The sequence below is a fragment of the Telmatherina bonti genome (genome assembly GCF_933228915.1).
Source record: "Telmatherina bonti genome assembly, chromosome: 17".
NCBI lineage: Eukaryota > Metazoa > Chordata > Actinopteri > Atheriniformes > Telmatherinidae > Telmatherina > Telmatherina bonti.
In genome coordinates, this window is record NC_136615.1 from 37,134,519 (window position 1) to 37,152,835 (window position 18,317).

At 52.3% G+C, this 18,317-nt stretch overlaps 1 protein-coding gene across 1 annotated transcript in view; it reads right to left on the reverse strand.

Moving 5' to 3' along the window:
* The window catches only part of dcc (DCC netrin 1 receptor), a gene marked incomplete at both ends in the record, with an annotated part of 355,940 nt that extends 352,623 nt beyond the window's left edge, over nt 1-3,317 (reverse strand). Inside the window, 2 exons of the mRNA XM_079256415.1 lie at nt 2,516-2,956; nt 3,053-3,317. Coding sequence (XP_079112541.1) covers nt 2,516-2,956; nt 3,053-3,317 — 706 coding nt within the window. The remainder of the gene's footprint in view (nt 1-2,515; nt 2,957-3,052) is intronic.
* Nucleotides 3,318-18,317: the final 15,000 nt, after the last annotated feature.

Consider the following 18,317-nt stretch of genomic DNA (forward strand, 5'->3'; position numbering starts at 1 on the left):
GGCAGGAGGTTTTCCACAGCACTGGGACTCTATTTTGTCTCAGACTGGTGTTGAAAAGGTGCTGGAGAATCGGACATAGTTGTTCTGAGCAGGTCTTGAGAACTCTGGGACTGACACCATCTGGACCTGCAGCCTTGTTCTGGTTCAGTTTCTCAAGTTGCTTCTTAACCTGATTGCAGGAGACAAACAAGGTGGAGGTCTCAGGATGTCCTGATGTGGAGGGAGATGAAGCTGTGTTCTGGTCCATGACTGAGCTGCAGGGTGACAGATTGGAGGCGTGACAGGAAAGCAGTGGGCTTATGGAGGGTGTGTGGTCTGTTGGGCTGGAGGTAGGGGGTGAACTGAACCTGTTGAAGAATATGTTCAGCTCATTAGCTCTGTCCAGACCTCCATCAGGCTGGTCCCCCTTTAACTTGAAGCCGGTGATCTTCTTCATTCCAGACCACACATCCCTCAGGTTATTCTGCTGGAGCTGACTTTCTAACTTCTTCCTGTAGTCCTCCTTGCACTTCTTAGTTTGTGTTTGAAGTTGTTTTTGTGTTGCCCTCAATAACTCCCTGTCTCCATCCCTGAAGGCTTTCTTTTTGATGTTCAGCAGCTTTTTCAGCTCACTGGTGATCCAGGGTTTGTTATTGGGGAAGCACCTCACTGTTCTTGTTGGGACGATGCTGTCCACACAGAAGTTTATGTAATCTGTCACACACTCAGTCATGGCGTTGATGTCGTCTCCATGAGGTTCACAGAGGACGTTCCAGTCTGTAGCCTCAAAGCCTCCTCTAAGAGCATCTTCAGCTTCAGCAGACCAGATTTTGATAGTCTTTGTGATGACTGGTTGCTGCTGAACGATGGGCTTGTAGGTGGAGGTGAGAAGAACCAGATTATGGTCAGATCTTCCTAAAGGAGGCAGGGCAGAACAACTGTATCCATTATTCATATTTGCATAAAATAAGTCCAACATCTTATTTTCTCTGGTGGAGCAGCTGACAAACTGCTGGAATGTTGGTAGAGTTGCAGAGAGGGAGACGTTGTTGAAGTCTCCGGAGATCGCCATGAATGAGTTTGGATGCTGTGTTTGTAGCCGAGCAACGACGGAGCTGATGACATCACAGGCTGTGTCTGGTGCGGTACCAGGTATTATATAAACCGCTACCAGAATAACACAGCTAAACTCTCTGGGTAAATAATATGGACGGAAGCTCACAGCTAACAGTTCCATGTCCCTTGTGCATATCTTCTCCTTGACAGTAACATGTCCAGGATGAAACCAACGCTGGTTAACCAGCACTGCAAATCCACCACCCTTTAGCTTTCCGCTGTGTTGTCTACTGCGGTCTGCACGGACCGTTTTAAAGCCCGGTACAGACACATTACAGTCAGGGATGTGTTCATGCAGTCATGTCTCGGTGAAGCACATAATACTGCACTCTCTGTATTCTTTCTGAGACCTTGTTAGCATCTCCAGCTCGTCCGTTCTGTTAGCTAGCGATCTCACATTACCCATGATGACGGTCGGGAGAAATGGTTTAAATCTCCATCGCTTTCTCTTTTGTCTCACTCCCGTTCTGCATCCTCTTCTCTTTCTTTTCAACTCCATCGGGATTTTATGTGTTGTTTTGCTGATAATCCTGATTTGGGAGGTTTAATCAGTTGATCCCGTCTTTCGTTGTCATGGAGACTCATCATAACAAGTCTTGAAAGAGCCAAAAATATGCGGAAAAAATCCTCCTTGCAGCACACCCTCCGAACCGGCATGAAATCCTCAGAAAAAAAAACCTAATTTGAGGTAATATCTATGTGAGAATAGTTTATACTTTTAAAAAAATCAAGATAGCAAGTCAGAGCTACTACAATCTGCTGCCATCAGATGGTGCAATCTAGAATGTTTAATATATATATTTATATATATATATATATATATATATAATATTTATTTATATAATATTTAATTTAATATTATTTATATTTATATATATATTTATCTACTATGTATATTTATATATATATAATATATGTGGGTATATATGTACATATTTATATATATATATATATATATATATAAACTCCTCTCTCACCCACTGGTCATGTTCAGGGAGGGAGCTGTGGTCTGCTCTGAGGTCTTTTAACCACTGTGCTTCACTGTTATGTGATGCCTTCTTCTCCCGTCTGCCTTTCCAGTATCGTTCTGCCTCCAGCCTTGGTGGGTCAGCTTGTGTAGTGTTACCCTGCTACTCCGAGTACACTTTAGCTGGGTTAGTTGAAAACAGCCAGTTTATTTTTCTGGCTTCAACTTTTCTCATGTATCTCTTAGCTCAGCATTGAATTGTAAGTGACTGGCAGGCTCTGAAATTGTGATGTGTGTTTATCGGACACATGCACAGCAGATGTGGTGAACTGACAAGGTATCATACAACATCTACATCTAGATAAAGAGGATCAGAAAGGTTCATCCTACTGGAGGAGCTCTACTGTCCAGAAATACTCTGACTGTAAATGCATCGAACACAGTGTGTCTCACCAGCAACAGTGACCCTCGCTGTCCGGCTCACGATGCTCCCCAGCCCGTCCAGCGTGGCGAGGCATTGATACTCGCCCTCATCAGGCCGGTGGTGCCGTGAATGCACCACATTCTGCACCAGCAGAGTGCCGTTTCCCAGCTGTCGCCTCCGCTCATCCACCACCGTACTGAGCAGCACTCCATCTTTACGCCACGTGATGTCAGGAGGTCCTGCCACTGCATCCGCCTGAGCCTGGCAGTCCAGCTGCATCATGCCGCCTCGCACCGTCACCACGTCCTGAGGCTCCCGGGTGAAGGTAAAGTCCACGAAGCCAGAACTGGATGAAGAGGAGGACGTGGATGAAGGGGCATCTGAAGCTGGAGAATGAGAAAAAGAGATGAGGTAAGGAGGAAATGGGATGAGATCATCTGAAAGCGTCGTATCAGGATCAATAAACCCCACTGCAGCCAAGCACACGGAGCTTTACACGAGGGACAAAGGTCATCACTAAATAAATCTGAGCTCAAGATCCGCCAGTCAGAGTAGAAAACTGTCACAGGGTCCAGCAAGCTGCAGCATCATGTGGAACCACATGTTCACCCGTTCATATGTTGGTGTATGAGCTGTGAAGGCCTCCGAGAACCTCATGTCAAAGTCTGCCACTGCATAATACCTCCACCACCATGCTTCACTGAGGAACCGGTGTTCCCACCGGTTCGTGCTGCAGCTGGTGTTTTCAGGGTGCAGAATGACGAGAACTCTCACACCTTCTTTCGGTTCGGTCCGCTTCCATGCTGAACTGGACTCAAACAGACCGAACATCCTGCAGTTGCAACAGCTGCCCGCCAGGGGGAGATGTTCCCAAAAACAACCATAAAAAGAAGAAGAGCTAGCTCACAGATTGACTGAAAACAAGTTATTCACTGCAAGTGAAAACTGGACCAGGTTTCTGGTTTCACTTTGTTCAGACCCAGTTTTTACCAGAATGAGTCCAGGCAGATGGAGAGCCACCATGTTGGTCTACATCATTCCCTGTCTGCTCCACTGGAGGCTGTTTGCTTTCACACTGGAAGAGAACAGCACCAGGGTTCGGTTCTTTGATCGGAAGCAGTGTTTAGGATGAGTGTTCATGCTGCCACAGGCAAACCGGTCTATCTGTGGAGGTGGACCCAGGTTAGAGTAAATGGCCTACCAGAGGACCCTCATGTAGATGGTTAGGGTTTTATGTTATGTTGTGGAAGAAACGGATGTTTCCAGAGTGACTGCTCATGTGGTTTTGTGGTTTAACTTAGTCCATCAGTGGCCTCAAAGAACAGCTACTGTTCTGAGGTAGATCAGAGTCTAGTTTAGCAGGAGGATGTCAGCCGTGGAGAGGTATCCTCCTCTACAGTTCCCACAGCTGAGAGGATTCTGCCAGGTCAGAGAGGTCCGACCAGATCGGCTCGATGAATTTGTACAATAGAAACAAAATGATAAACTTGTCGGCAATAAAAAGATAAAAATTTGTTTGCATTTGAGATGAGGTCGTCTGGACACTGAGCCTACTGGTTGCTCACATACCGCAGCTTCGTAAACTACAGGAAGACGCCAGGCAGCCACGATGGACGGGTAGTTAAAGCAGGTTCGGCTGGCTCATAGCCAGCAGGCGTTGGAGGCGTTTGGTTTAAACATGAAGGTCGGGGATGAAAAGGCCGATGGACCACATCTGTTTGACGCTCCGTCTTCTACCAGGTTCTCTTAGCGGTGCTGGAGTCTTTACATGTGCAGTCCCAACATGCTAATGACCCATCCATACTAAGAGTCAGGTATCGTGTAAACCAATCGTACTGATAGCAACGTGGTGACTCCCTCTGCATGGATCAGACTGAGACCAAACAGAGGCACCGCTGTGGGAGGAAAGCTTCTTACTATGTGTAACTGTTATGATGTGGTACTGTTATGATGTGGTGGTTTGCTTTTTCCTTGGTTCTGGGTTCCTGTTTTATTTTGGTAGTATTTCCTGTTTGGTTCCCTTGTTTGTTTGTTTAGCTTTATTGATTTCCTGGTCATTGAGTTCACCTGCGTTCACTTAGTTAATTTGCTTCACCTGTTTCTTGTTTGGTTTTTCTGTGTATTTATACCCCTCGGTTTCAGTTGTGTTTGTTGGTTCATTGTCATTCTGTTAGTTGTCATTTTGTTGCTCTGCCCTGGGAATAAACCTGAGTTCTGTAGACTGGCGCCCCGACTCCTGCATTTGGGTCCACCTCCCTCCAGCCACTGTAACAGAATGAACCAACCAAACGAGGACCCAGCGGAGATGATCACTCTCTTTGAATTTCTTCGTCGGGAGGCAGCCAAACACCTCCCGACCTACGAGCCTCTGGACCCAGACCCTCTCTGGACCTCGCGACGAAAGAGACACTCCAGGCGCCATAAGCAAAAACCCCCAGTGAGCATGACGAGTGACGAACTGGTGGGAATGCTGCTAGGGCTGGACGAAGAACCGGAACCAGTCGACACTGAGGTCCAGTCGCGGTTCTGGGGAACCAGACTGGCTATCAAGCCACCAGCTCCACGGTCCACGTATCCAGTGTCCCCGCCTGGTCCACGGTCTACGCCGCCCGCGTCCCAGCCCAGATCCACGTCTCCGGCGCTGCAGGCTCCCACGCCAGCGCCCGGGTCCACGTCTCCGGCGCTGCGGGCTCCCACGCCAGCGCCCGGGTCCACGTCTCCGGCGCTGCGGGCTCCCACGCCAGCGCCCGGGTCCACGTCTCCGGCGCTGCGGGCTCCCACGCCAGCGCCCGGGTCCACGTCTCCGGCGCTGCGGGCTCCCACGCCAGCGCCCAGGTCCACGTCTCCGGCGCTGCGGGCTCCCACGCCAGCGCCCAGGGCTCGTCCGCATCCCTTGCTCCATGTTCCCGAGGGGGTCCCAGGTTGGGATTCTCCTCCACCGGCCCCAGCGCCAGCCCCGGTGTGCGGCGAGGAGGTCGCTCCTTCTCCTCTGTCTCCAGTGTCCGGCGAGGAGGTCGCTCCTTCTCCTCTGTCTCCAGTGTCCGGCGAGGAGGTCGCTCCTTCTCCTCTGTCTCCAGTGTCCGGCGAGGAGGTCGCTCCTTCTCCCCCGTCTCCAGTGTCCGGCGAGGAGGTCGCTCCTTCTCCCCCGTCTCCAGTGTCCGGCGAGGAGGTCGCTCCTTCTCCCCCGTCTCCAGTGTGCGGCGAGGAGGAGGTCGCTCCTTCTCCTCTGTCTCCAGTGTCCGGCGAGGAGGTCGCTCCTTCTCCTCTGTCTCCAGTGTGCGGCGAGGAGGTCGCTCCTTCTCCCCCGTCTCCAGTGTGCGGCGAGGAGGTCGCTCCTTCTCCCCCGTCTCCAGTGTCCGGCGAGGAGGTCGCTCCTTCTCCTCCGTCTCCAGTGTCCGGCGAGGAGGTCGCTCCTTCTCCTCCGTCTCCAGTGTCCGGCGAGGAGGTCGCTCCTTCTCCTCCGTCTCCAGTGTCCGGCGAGGAGGTCGCTCCTTCTCCTCCGTCTCCAGTGTCCGGCGAGGAGGTCGCTCCTTCTCCCCCGTCTCCAGTGTGCGGCGAGGAGGTCGCTCCTTCTCCCCCGTCTCCAGTGTGCGGCGAGGAGGAGGTCGCTCCTTCTCCCCCGTCTCCAGTGTCCGGCGAGGAGGTCGCTCCTTCTCCCCCGTCTCCAGTGTGCGGCGAGGAGGAGGTCGCTCCTTCTCCTCCGTCTCCAGTGTCCGGCGAGGAGGAGGTCGCTCCTTCTCCTCTGTCTCCAGTGTCCGGCGAGGAGGAGGTCGCTCCTTCTCCTCTGTCTCCAGTGTCCGGCGAGGACGTCGCTCCTTCTCCCCCGTCTCCAGTGTCCGGCGAGGAGGAGGTCGCTCCTTCTCCTCTGTCTCCAGTGTCCGGCGAGGAGGTCGCTCCTTCTCCTCCGTCTCCAGTGTCCGGCGAGGAGGTCGCTCCTTCTCCTCTGTCTCCAGTGTCCGGCGAGGAGGTCGCTCCTTCTCCTCCGTCTCCAGTGTCCGGCGAGGAGGTCGCTCCTTCTCCCCCGTCTCCAGTGTGCGGCGAGGAGGAGGTCGCTCCTTCTCCCCCGTCTCCAGTGTCCGGCGAGGAGGTCGCTCCTTCTCCTCTGTCTCCAGTGTGCGGCGAGGAGGTCGCTCCTTCTCCCCCGTCTCCAGTGTGCGGCGAGGAGGTCGCTCCTTCTCCCCCGTCTCCAGTGTCCGGCGAGGAGGTCGCTCCTTCTCCCCCGTCTCCAGTGTGCGGCGAGGAGGTCGCTCCTTCTCCTCTGTCTCCAGTGTCCGGCGAGGAGGTCGCTCCTTCTCCTCCGTCTCCAGTGTCCGGCGAGGAGGTCGCTCCTTCTCCCCCGTCTCCAGTGTCCGGCGAGGAGGTCGCTCCTTCTCCTCCGTCTCCAGTGTCCGGCGAGGAGGTCGCTCCTTCTCCTCCGTCTCCAGTGTCCGGCGAGGAGGTCGCTCCTTCTCCTCCGTCTCCAGTGTCCGGCGAGGAGGTCGCTCCTTCTCCTCCGTCTCCAGTGTCCGGCGAGGAGGTCGCTCCTTCTCCTCCGTCTCCAGTGTCCGGCGAGGAGGTCGCTCCTTCTCCCCCGTCTCCAGTGTGCGGCGAGGAGGTCGCTCCTTCTCCCCCGTCTCCAGTGTGCGGCGAGGAGGTCGCTCCTTCTCCCCCGTCTCCAGTGTGCGGCGAGGAGGTCGCTCCTTCTCCCCCGTCTCCAGTGTGCGGCGAGGAGGTCGCTCCTTCTCCTCCGTCTCCAGTGTGCGGCGAGGAGGTCGCTCCTTCTCCTCCGTCTCCAGTGTGCGGCGAGGAGGTCGCTCCTTCTCCCCCGTCTCCAGTGTGCGGCGAGGAGGTCGCTCCTTCTCCTCCGTCTCCAGTGTCCGGCGAGGAGGTCGCTCCTTCTCCTCCGTCTCCAGTGTCCGGCGAGGAGGTCGCTCCTTCTCCTCCGTCTCCAGTGTCCGGCGAGGAGGTCGCTCCTTCTCCTCCGTCTCCAGTGTCCGGCGAGGAGGTCGCTCCTTCTCCTCCGTCTCCAGTGTCCGGCGAGGAGGTCGCTCCTTCTCCTCCGTCTCCAGTGTCCGGCGAGGAGGAGGTCGCTCCTTCTCCCCCGTCTCCAGTGTGCGGCGAGGAGGAGGTCGCTCCTTCTCCCCCGTCTCCAGTGTGCGGCGAGGAGGAGGTCGCTCCTTCTCCCCCGTCTCCAGTGTGCGGCGAGGAGGAGGTCGCTCCTTCTCCCCCGTCTCCAGTGTGCGGCGAGGAGGTCGCTCCTTCTCCCCCGTCTCCAGTGTGCGGCGAGGAGGTCGCTCCTTCTCCCCCGTCTCCAGTGTGCGGCGAGGAGGTCGCTCCTTCTCCCCCGTCTCCAGTGTGCGGCGAGGAGGTCGCTCCTTCTCCCCCGTCTCCAGTGTGCGGCGAGGAGGAGGTCGCTCCTTCTCCCCCGTCTCCAGTGTGCGGCGAGGAGGAGGTCGCTCCTTCTCCCCCGTCTCCAGTGTGCGGCGAGGAGGAGGTCGCTCCTTCTCCCCCGTCTCCAGTGTGCGGCGAGGAGGAGGTCGCTCCTTCTCCCCCGTCTCCAGTGTGCGGCGAGGAGGAGGTCGCTCCTTCTCCCCCGTCTCCAGTGTGCGGCGAGGAGGAGGTCGCTCCTTCTCCCCCGTCTCCAGTGTGCGGCGAGGAGGAGGTCGCTCCTTCTCCCCCGTCTCCAGTGTGCGGCGAGGAGGTCGCTCCTTCTCCCCCGTCTCCAGTGTGCGGCGAGGAGGTCGCTCCTTCTCCCCCGTCTCCAGTGTGCGGCGAGGAGGTCGCTCCTTCTCCCCCGTCTCCAGTGTGCGGCGAGGAGGTCGCTCCTTCTCCGCCGTCTCCAGTGTCCAACGTGGGGGATCCAGAGCCTGGCCTGCCTTCGTCGTCTCGGCCTCCCGGCCGCCCTCCAGAGCCGGGCCCTTTGGACTCTTTCCCCGGCCCTGTGCCCCTGGACTTTGTTTTTACCCCTGGTCCCTCCTCCGGGCCCCCTCCTCCCGCCCGTCTCGGGACTCTGGACGTTTTTGGGGCCATCCGGTGGCTGGCCCTTGAGGGGGGGGGGGGGGGGGGTACTGTTATGATGTGGTACTGTTATGATGTGGTGGTTTGCTTTTTCCTTGGTTCTGGGTTCCTGTTTTATTTTGGTAGTATTTCCTGTTTGGTTCCCTTGTTTGTTTGTTTAGCTTTATTGATTTCCTGGTCATTGAGTTCACCTGCGTTCACTTAGTTAATTTGCTTCACCTGTTTCTTGTTTGGTTTTTCTGTGTATTTATACCCCTCGGTTTCAGTTGTGTTTGTTGGTTCATTGTCATTCTGTTAGTTGTCATTTTGTTGCTCTGCCCTGGGAATAAACCTGAGTTCTGTAGACTGGCGCCCCGACTCCTGCATTTGGGTCCACCTCCCTCCAGCCACTGTAACAGTAACATGGAGAAAAATGTCATTCATTACACCAAAAATCCTTCACTTCTTTTATTCTTATTTGTTTATTTCATTTTTATCCTGTATTTTGTTTTAGTATGTAAGCTTTTTTTTTTTTTTTTTGTATTCTTGGCAAAAAAAAAAATTTAATTTGTGAATTTCGTGGTCAATTTAATTACGTTCGTAACTGATCGTGATGTCATCACGTGAATAGCGCCTCCTCCCTCAGTCTGCTTCCGGCTGCTGCGGAGGAAAGAGTACTGGGTCGGCTCAGCTGTCTGGTTTCACTGCTTCTCATACAGCTGCACTCCATGTCATTTTGTGCAGAATAAACATGCCATGATTTGGGCTGAATTGGAGCACTGGTTCTACTGGTCATTTACACAACGCAAAACTACATCCACGGTGGTGCCAGGATTCTAAGCTGCGCCGGTCACATATGCATGTTTTAATGTGTTGATTATTTGATCTCTGACTGGATGTTTTAATCAGACGTGAGTTCATGTCCGACCAGTAGAACCTGGTCTGCAGGATCCCTCATCATTCCTATCAAAGCGCTACCGTCTCTGTGAAGAGGCTTTTAATGTTGGGAAAAGGTCCAATAAAGGTGAGCAGCGTCGGCACCTCAGCTCCTCTTTCATGTTGTTGCTGCTAAAACGACTTTTATCCTGATCAGAGAGCCACTTTGCTCCGTCTGCGTTCCCTGGATAGCATGAATGAGGTTGTAGTCTTTAAGACATTCAGCAGCTGTTTGTTTGCACTGAGACGAGCCAAACCGGGTTGGTTTTCAGCTCAGAGGAAACAAATAAAGGCTTTATGCAGAATTATGCCATTTTCCTGTCAGAAACGCATAAATATCTGAAAGCTGAGAGTTTCTTCTAGCAGCAAGGCAGGTTTACCTGCATTGCCCAGCTCAACTACTTTACAGTCAAACAGGAGAAAATACGGTGCATCAGTTGGAAGTAGAAACAAAAGAGAACATTAGATGAAGGCGATGAAAACAACCAGCAGGGCTGGAAATCCTCCATCAGGACCAGGAACAGGTCCTGCTCACATCATCACCATCATTTTCACTTTAAATCTGGCCACATGGTTTCTCCTTCTTCCTGCAGCAGCATTGTGAAACTATGAAATCATAAACTATAGTTGTTATCACATGAACCAAACAGCAACAAGCCCTCCCCCCAGCCACGTCCAGCAGGCTCATGCAGTATCCTCCAGTCCAGCCTGCTCATCCTCATCACCTTCATCCCTCCTTCCATCCTTTTCTGCTTCCTCTCATTTATTCTTCTCTTTCTCGTTTCCTTTGTGGTTCCCTTCTTATTGATCGCCCCTCTCTCTCTATCAGTAAATCACTATCCTGACAGCTCTATCTGTATTCACTTCCACGGACCACACCAGCGCACACACATCCCATTCAACAGTGTGTCCTTGTCCTCTACGTCCTGCAGTTCGATGCTATCGCTCTCTGTCAGCTCTCCTTCCATTGCTCCTCTCTTCACTCTTCCTGATCAAATGTTTTATTCTACAGCATCAGAATAAATATTTGGGGTCTTTTCTCTGATAAGACAATATGCTTTGTATCAATTTAAACCATGTTAGTGATTCAGTAGTTGCAACGCAGCGGTTTACTTCAATTATCTGAGAATATGATATGTCTCTGCAACCACGTGCCACATAGGTCATCTCCCAAGGCTAATGCAGGAATATTCTGGTATGAACCTTGTAAATATGCCTCTCTGAAGCGCTCTTCCTGTATGACTGCATTTTGTTAGCATGCGTTGCTTTAGTTTTCTTCCCACACAACAAAGATAATACCTTTTTTTTATTCCCAGCAGAAGAAAAACAACATGTCAGAAGAGGAAACTGAGACATTTTATCATCTAATGGAAAACCTTAATCTGATGGAGCAACACATCTGTAAAAAGCATGTCCAGGGTCACGTTTAGCATTATTAGCAGATGTTAGCATGTGTAAAACTAATGTCCAGGGTCATGTTTAGCATCATTAGCAGATGTTAGCGTGTGTAAAACTAATGTCCAGGGTCACGTTTAGCATCATTAGCAGATGTTAGCGTGTGTAAAACATATTTCCAGGGTCACGTTTAGCATCATTAGCAGATGTTAGCGTGTGTAAAACTAATGTCCAGGGTCACGTTTAGCATCATTAGCAGATGTTAGCGTGTGTAAAACATATTTCCAGGGTCACGTTTAGCATCATTAGCAGATGTTAGCGTGTGTAAAACGTATTTCCAGGGTCACGTTTAGCATCATTAGCAGATGTTAGCGTGTGTAAAACGTATTTCCAGGGTCACGTTTAGTATCATTAGCAGATGTTAGCGTGTGTAAAACGTATTTCCAGGGTCACGTTTAGCATCATTAGCAGATGTTAGCGTGTGTGAAACGTATTTCCAGGGTCACGTTTAGCATCATTAGCAGATGTTAGCGTGTGTGAAACGTATTTCCAGGGTCACGTCTAGCATGGGATAAAGCTTTCATCTGCAGCCAGACAGCTCAGCAGTCCATGGATAAAAGCTTTATCCTGCATTGTAGTTCGGCCGTTAATCTGTGATTCCACCATGCTGCTCATGCATGTTGTTTAATCAGTTAAATACTGGAGTGAAAGCAGTGTCTTTCCTTCAGCTGGATGCTGGACGTGGGTAGGGGGGCATGTCCAGCATGAAGTAAACGCCACCCAGATTGGATGGGAATGTTTCATATGATGGTTTTCAAGTCTTCCTGAGTCCATGCACAGATTTCCAGTAAAGATCACCAGATATTCCCTCTGATCTTTCGTCATCTGAAGATCATACTTTACACTGTAGATGGTGGATCCTCACAGTCGGACATAAACTTTTCTTTGTCTTGCATTTGCTGGGTCTACTGGGTCCACTGGGTCTACTGGGTCTACTGGGTCCACTGGGTCTACTGGGTCCACTTTGGTCCACTGGATCTACTGGTCTACTGGGTCCACTGGGTCTACTGGGTCCACTGGGTCCACTGGATCTACTGGTCTACTGGGTCCACTGGATCTACTGGTCTACTGGGTCTACTGGGTCCACTGGGTCTACTGGGTCCACTTTGGTCCACTGGATCTACTGGTCTACTGGGTCTACTGGGTCTACTGGGTCCACTGGGTCTACTGGGTCCACTTTGGTCCACTGGATCTACTGGGTCTACTGGGTCCACTGGGTCTACTGGGTCCACTTTGGTCCACTGGATCTACTGGTCTACTGGGTCCACTGGGTCTACTGGGTCCACTGGGTCCACTGGATCTACTGGTCTACTGGGTCCACTGGATCTACTGGTCTACTGGGTCCACTGGGTCTACTGGGTCTACTGGGTCCACTGGGTCTACTGGGTCCACTTTGGTCCACTGGATCTACTGGTCTACTGGGTCCACTGGGTCTACTGGGTCCACTGGGTCCACTGGATCTACTGGTCTACTGGGTCCACTGGATCTACTGGTCTACTGGGTCCACTGGGTCTACTGGGTCTACTGGGTCCACTGGGTCTACTGGGTCCACTTTGGTCCACTGGATCTACTGGTCTACTGGGTCCACTGGGTCTACTGGGTCCACTGGGTCCACTGGATCTACTGGTCTACTGGGTCTACTGGGTCTACTGGGTCCACTGGGTCTACTGGGTCCACTTTGGTCCACTGGATCTACTGGTCTACTGGGTCTACTGGGTCTACTGGGTCCACTTTGGTCCACTGGATCTACTGGGTCTACTGGGTCCACTTTGGTCCACTGGATCTACTGGGTCTACTGGGTCTACAGGGTCCGCTGGGTCTACTGGGTCTACTAGGTCCACTGGGTTTCGGTCTTGGGAACCAGGAACCGGTTCTGGGAACCAAGATCCTGTCTTGCGAACCAGGATCAGAAAGGGAAGGACTGCAGCAGAACTGCAGATGGAGGTATACCCACCGTGGTTACGTGTCCCGTGGACGCACCGTGGTTACGTGTCCTGTGAACGCACCGTGGTTACGTGTCCCGTGGACGCACCGTGGTTACGTGTCCCGTGGACGCACCGTGTGTACGTGTCCCGTGAACGCACCGTGGTTACGTGTCCCGTGAACGCACCGTGTGTACGTGTCCCGTGGACGCACCGTGTGTACGTGTCCCGTGGACGCACCGTGGTTACGTGTCCCGTGAACGCACCGTGGTTACGTGTCCTGTGAACGCACCGTGGTTACGTGTCCCGTGGACGCACCGTGGTTACGTGTCCTGTGAACGCACCGTGGTTACGTGTCCTGTGAACGCACCGTGGTTACGTGTCCCGTGAACGCACCGTGGTTACGTGTCCTGTGAACGCACCGTGGTTACGTGTCCCGTGAACGCACCGTGGTTACGTGTCCCGTGAACGCACCGTGGTTACGTGTCCCGTGAACGCACCGTGGTTACGTGTCCCGTGAACGCACCGTGGGTACGCATGTCCTGTGAACGCACCGTGGGTACGCATGTCCCGTGAATGCTTGTCCCCTGTCCCGTCCAGGTAACTGTCCTCCAGGTAGCTTCCTTCTTCCTGCCTCCTCCCTGTAGATGTATGGTTGTAGGAACAGCGAAGCCCCAATACACCTCCCACTGTAATAACCGCCCAACCCAAACAAATACATAAATCCCTCCTCCTCTGATTGGTTCTTCATATTGTTGTGTTTCTGCACGTTTTCATGTCAGATAACCAGAAACAATCATTTCTAATTTATTTCAAAGTCTTCATCTGAAATGAGCTTTGTTCCCTCTGCTCTGTTTCCTGCTAATTACTGACGCCTGTGTGTGTGTGTGTGTGTGTGTGTGTGTGTGTGTGTGTGTGTGTGTGTGTGTGTGTGTGTGTGTGTGAGTCTGTCGTCTCATCAATCTAAGCTTGTTTCTTTCCAGAATGTACATGAAATGAAACGAATCTCAGCAGATGTTTGTTCAGACTGTGAGCCAGAGCGTCTGATGAGACAGATTCGTCCATGAAGTGCCACGAGGTACGTCGGACATTGTCATCTCGGACCGGAGACATGAGGAAGATGACTTCTCAGTGGTTCAGTTCAGTGTCAGTTCAGTGTTCAGTGTCAGGAACACAGCCTCATGTTTAACGTAGAAACATCAACAGTATGAAGAACGCATGGAGAACTTAGACTGACCAGTAACTTCATCACAACCACCTTTTCTACTTCCTGTTTACAACTAACCAGCCAATCACACAGCGACATGTAGTCATGGTCATGTAGTTCATTCTGTTACAACAACCGGGTGCCAGAAGGCGGTCCTGAGAGAGGACCACCGGGCGCTAGACGGCGGTCCTGAGAGAGGACCACCGGGCGCTAGACGGCGGTCCTGACAGAGGACCACCGGGCGCTAGACGGCGGTCCTGACAGAGGACCACCGGGCGCTAGACGGCGGTCCTGACAGAGGACCACCGGGCGCTAGAAGGCGGTCCTGAGAGAGGACCACCGGGCGCTAGACGGCGGTCCTGACAGAGGACCACCGGGCGCTAGAAGGCGGTCCTGAGAGAGGACCACCGGGCGCTAGACGGCGGTCCTGAGAGAGGACCACCGGGCGCTAGACGGCGGTCCTGACAGAGGACCACCGGGCGCTAGACGGCGGTCCTGACAGAGGACCACCGGGCGCTAGAAGGCGGTCCTGACAGAGGACCACCGGGCGCTAGACGGCGGTCCTGACAGAGGACCACCGGGCGCTAGACGGCGGTCCTGACAGAGGACCACCGGGCGCTAGAAGGCGGTCCTGAGAGAGGACCACCGGGCGCTAGACGGCGGTCCTGACAGAGGACCACCGGGCGCTAGAAGGCGGTCCTGAGAGAGGACCACCGGGCGCTAGACGGCGGTCCTGAGAGAGGACCACCGGGCGCTAGAAGGCGGTCCTGAGAGAGGACCACCGGGCGCTAGACGGCGGTCCTGACAGAGGACCACCGGGCGCTAGAAGGCGGTCCTGAGAGAGGACCACCGGGCGCTAGACGGCGGTCCTGACAGAGGACCACCGGGCGCTAGAAGGCGGTCCTGACAGAGGACCACCGGGCGCTAGAAGGCGGTCCTGACAGAGGACCACCGGGCGCTAGAAGGCGGTCCTGACAGAGGACCACCGGGCGCTAGAAGGCGGTCCTGACAGAGGACCACCGGGCGCTAGACGGCGGTCCTGACAGAGGACCACCGGGCGCTAGAAGGCGGTCCTGACAGAGGACCACCGGGCGCTAGAAGGCGGTCCTGACAGAGGACCACCGGGCGCTAGAAGGCGGTCCTGACAGAGGACCACCGGGCGCTAGAAGGCGGTCCTGACAGAGGACCACCGGGCGCTAGACGGCGGTCCTGACAGAGGACCACCGGGCGCTAGAAGGCGGTCCTGACAGAGGACCACCGGGCGCTAGAAGGCGGTCCTGAGAGAGGACCACCGGGCGCTAGAAGGCGGTCCTGACAGAGGACCACCGGGCGCTAGACGGCGGTCCTGACAGAGGACCACCGGGCGCTAGAAGGCGGTCCTGACAGAGGACCACCGGGCGCTAGACGGCGGTCCTGACAGAGGACCACCGGGCGCTAGAAGGCGGTCCTGACAGAGGACCACCGGGCGCTAGAAGGCGGTCCTGAGAGAGGACCACCGGGCGCTAGACGGCGGTCCTGACAGAGGACCACCGGGCGCTAGAAGGCGGTCCTGACAGAGGACCACCGGGCGCTAGAAGGCGGTCCTGAGAGAGGACCACCGGGCGCTAGAAGGCGGTCCTGAGAGAGGACCACCGGGCGCTAGAAGGCGGTCCTGACAGAGGACCACCGGGCGCTAGAAGGCGGTCCTGACAGAGGACCACCGGGCGCTAGAAGGCGGTCCTGACAGAGAAAAATCTGGTACTAGAATCTGATCGGAGATTTTGGAATAATTTGGATTAATTCTGAGAAAATGAAAGCACGACATGCAGTATATTCCAATATTTATGAAACTTATGACATATGAAATGATTTTTAAATGAGTCTAACCAGAGTTTTTTTCTTTTCATCTTGTCTAAAAGCAGTATGAGACGATAGAGACACCTCGTTTTTTCAAGCAAATATGGTCATATTCACTGTGCGAGTGCGCAGGTTAAAACCCCGCTCAGCGTTCAGTCAATGTGTTGCTAACGGAGACCCTTCCAGCTGACAGACAGTCCCCACTGGGCCACAGCAGACCAATTATACTTGTCCACATGTACACACAGACAATCACAGAGTATCACAATAACAAGCTAGCTCACTGTCATAACACACACACACACACACACCGCTTTATGAATGACAATACTTTGTCTAGAGGGAATATCTGTCAGACAAGTCACCGGGAGTCTGAACATGATTTCTCTCAATACCTTGGACTATATTAACTCCCACATTTCTGTCACATCGACTGGAACAAACTGGTTTTTCACCAGTTTGTGGATGACTGTTGCTGTTCAGCTTGCTGCTGTGATACACATAAAAATAATGTTTTTGCTTCATTAAGGCTAAATTTCACAAGACAGGGTGCACATTTAATAGAAGAAAAGCCAGCTTAGCGAATACAAACCAAAGGCTGGCGGTATATTCACCTAAGATCAGTTTAGCAAGCTGTTACCATTAACTTGTTCTTGTGCTAACACTATATATGTCCATATATCTGGCATCTCATCAGAAGGATAACAACTGCTTGGCTAATATCTGCTACTATAAACCTGTTTTCTTTTATTTCTGAGTATAAAGACAAAAATGTTAAGGTAGCATAATACAGCTAGCTGGCTTTAGCTTGCTGGTTAATGTGGTTATTTTAAAAAGTGTGGTTCCACAAGGTTTGTCCCAATGTGTGTATTAATTTAACTGTGATTCTACTTGGAAAGTCTTTCTTTAAAAAAGAACCAAATGTGGGAAATCTTCAGCCAAATAAGCTAGTGAACGCTGGTGCATGCTAAAACATTTTCAAACTAACCTGTTGTTAGCTCTTTAAAGCAGGTGTTTGTATGGGAACATCTGTGCATAGATTATTACTTATTATACATCCATGTAACCAGGACAATGACAGCTGGAAATACAACAAAGTAAGTTTTTGGAAAACAGAAGCGGATTCATACAAAAAGCACTTAAAAAGACAAAAGTAAAAGACAAGCAGGGCCTAATAAGGAGTTAAGCTAGGTTTAGTTATCTCAATAGTTTGTGATCGGCAGTGTGACCACAGCTGCATTCAGCTGGGTCACATGTGGATAATATCAGCAGCAGTTTGAAGGGAAAACAGTTTTATTGCTCTATGATCACACATTAATGTCCTGAAAACCCAGAGAGAAGAAAATGAAGCACATGAAAAGAGTGGAGCATGGGACTCATCAGGTTCTGGGATTTCTTTTGAAGGCTGCTAATTCCTCCATTTTTGCCCGAGTTTTCCTTTAATCTCTGTTGCTTTACCTTTCTTGTTTTCCTCCGAGTCATGACAACTTTTTGTTTTGTCTATCTGTCAACAAAATGAAGCAAAGTTATGCATCTGTTCCTGGAAGCCAACTCAGCTGTGAATAGGGTCAGGTCTGACCTGCAGGTCCTCCGTCGCTGTGATAAAAACCATCAGTGATCCTATGAATGACGGCCATCTCAGTCTGTGGAACCGGTTCCTGCCAGGAAGAAGACCTGCTTCCACATCATACCACCAACAGCGATGAGGCCTGCAGCGTCTGGAGGTGGACGTTTAGAACCGCAGCAGCTGTAAAACAACACAGCTGCAGGAGCTGCTCGAAGCGAAACACCATCAGCATCTTACTCATAGACGTCTTATCTTTCCGGCCATAAAAACTCCAGAACAGGAAAGAGAGCCGGGCCTCGGGCTCCATTCAGATCAAAGGACCCGACCAGAGCCCCCTGGGGCCTAATAGACATACAATATAACCAGAGCTGAGAATGCAGACAACAAGGTCCAGAGCTGAGGCCTGAGGCGGGAGCAGGGTGAAAACCAGTGTGATCCTGAAACCACTGAGAGGTTCAGGTTGACTCAGGCCAAAGAAGACTCAACTCTGCAACTACAAGCGTTCAATTAGCAAGTGTCTGATAAAGCCGGGGATTCCTGCACAAGCTGCGATTAGTAGACGACGTCTACGGCGGCATGTTGTTGTCAGTGGTTCTGTTAGCCATGTGGAACTGTGATCATCCTCTGCTGGACTGCACATATACGCCAATAACTGACAACAAATCCCAAAAAGTTGTGTAAATGGGAAATAAAAACGTCATGTTTCGGCCCCGGTGCGAGACAAAGACTAATTTTACAGTTTGATGGAAAATAGAAGCTCATTTTTGCTCTGATGGAAGTAACATTGTTTTAAAAACATTCCTATGAAGATACAGTGTGTACTATCAAAAGATTAAGAGAATCAGGAGGAATCTCTGTGTGACAGGGACAAAGCCAATGCTCAAACCATGATGGTTTTATTTACATTTCAGGGGGGTTGTACTTATACCACG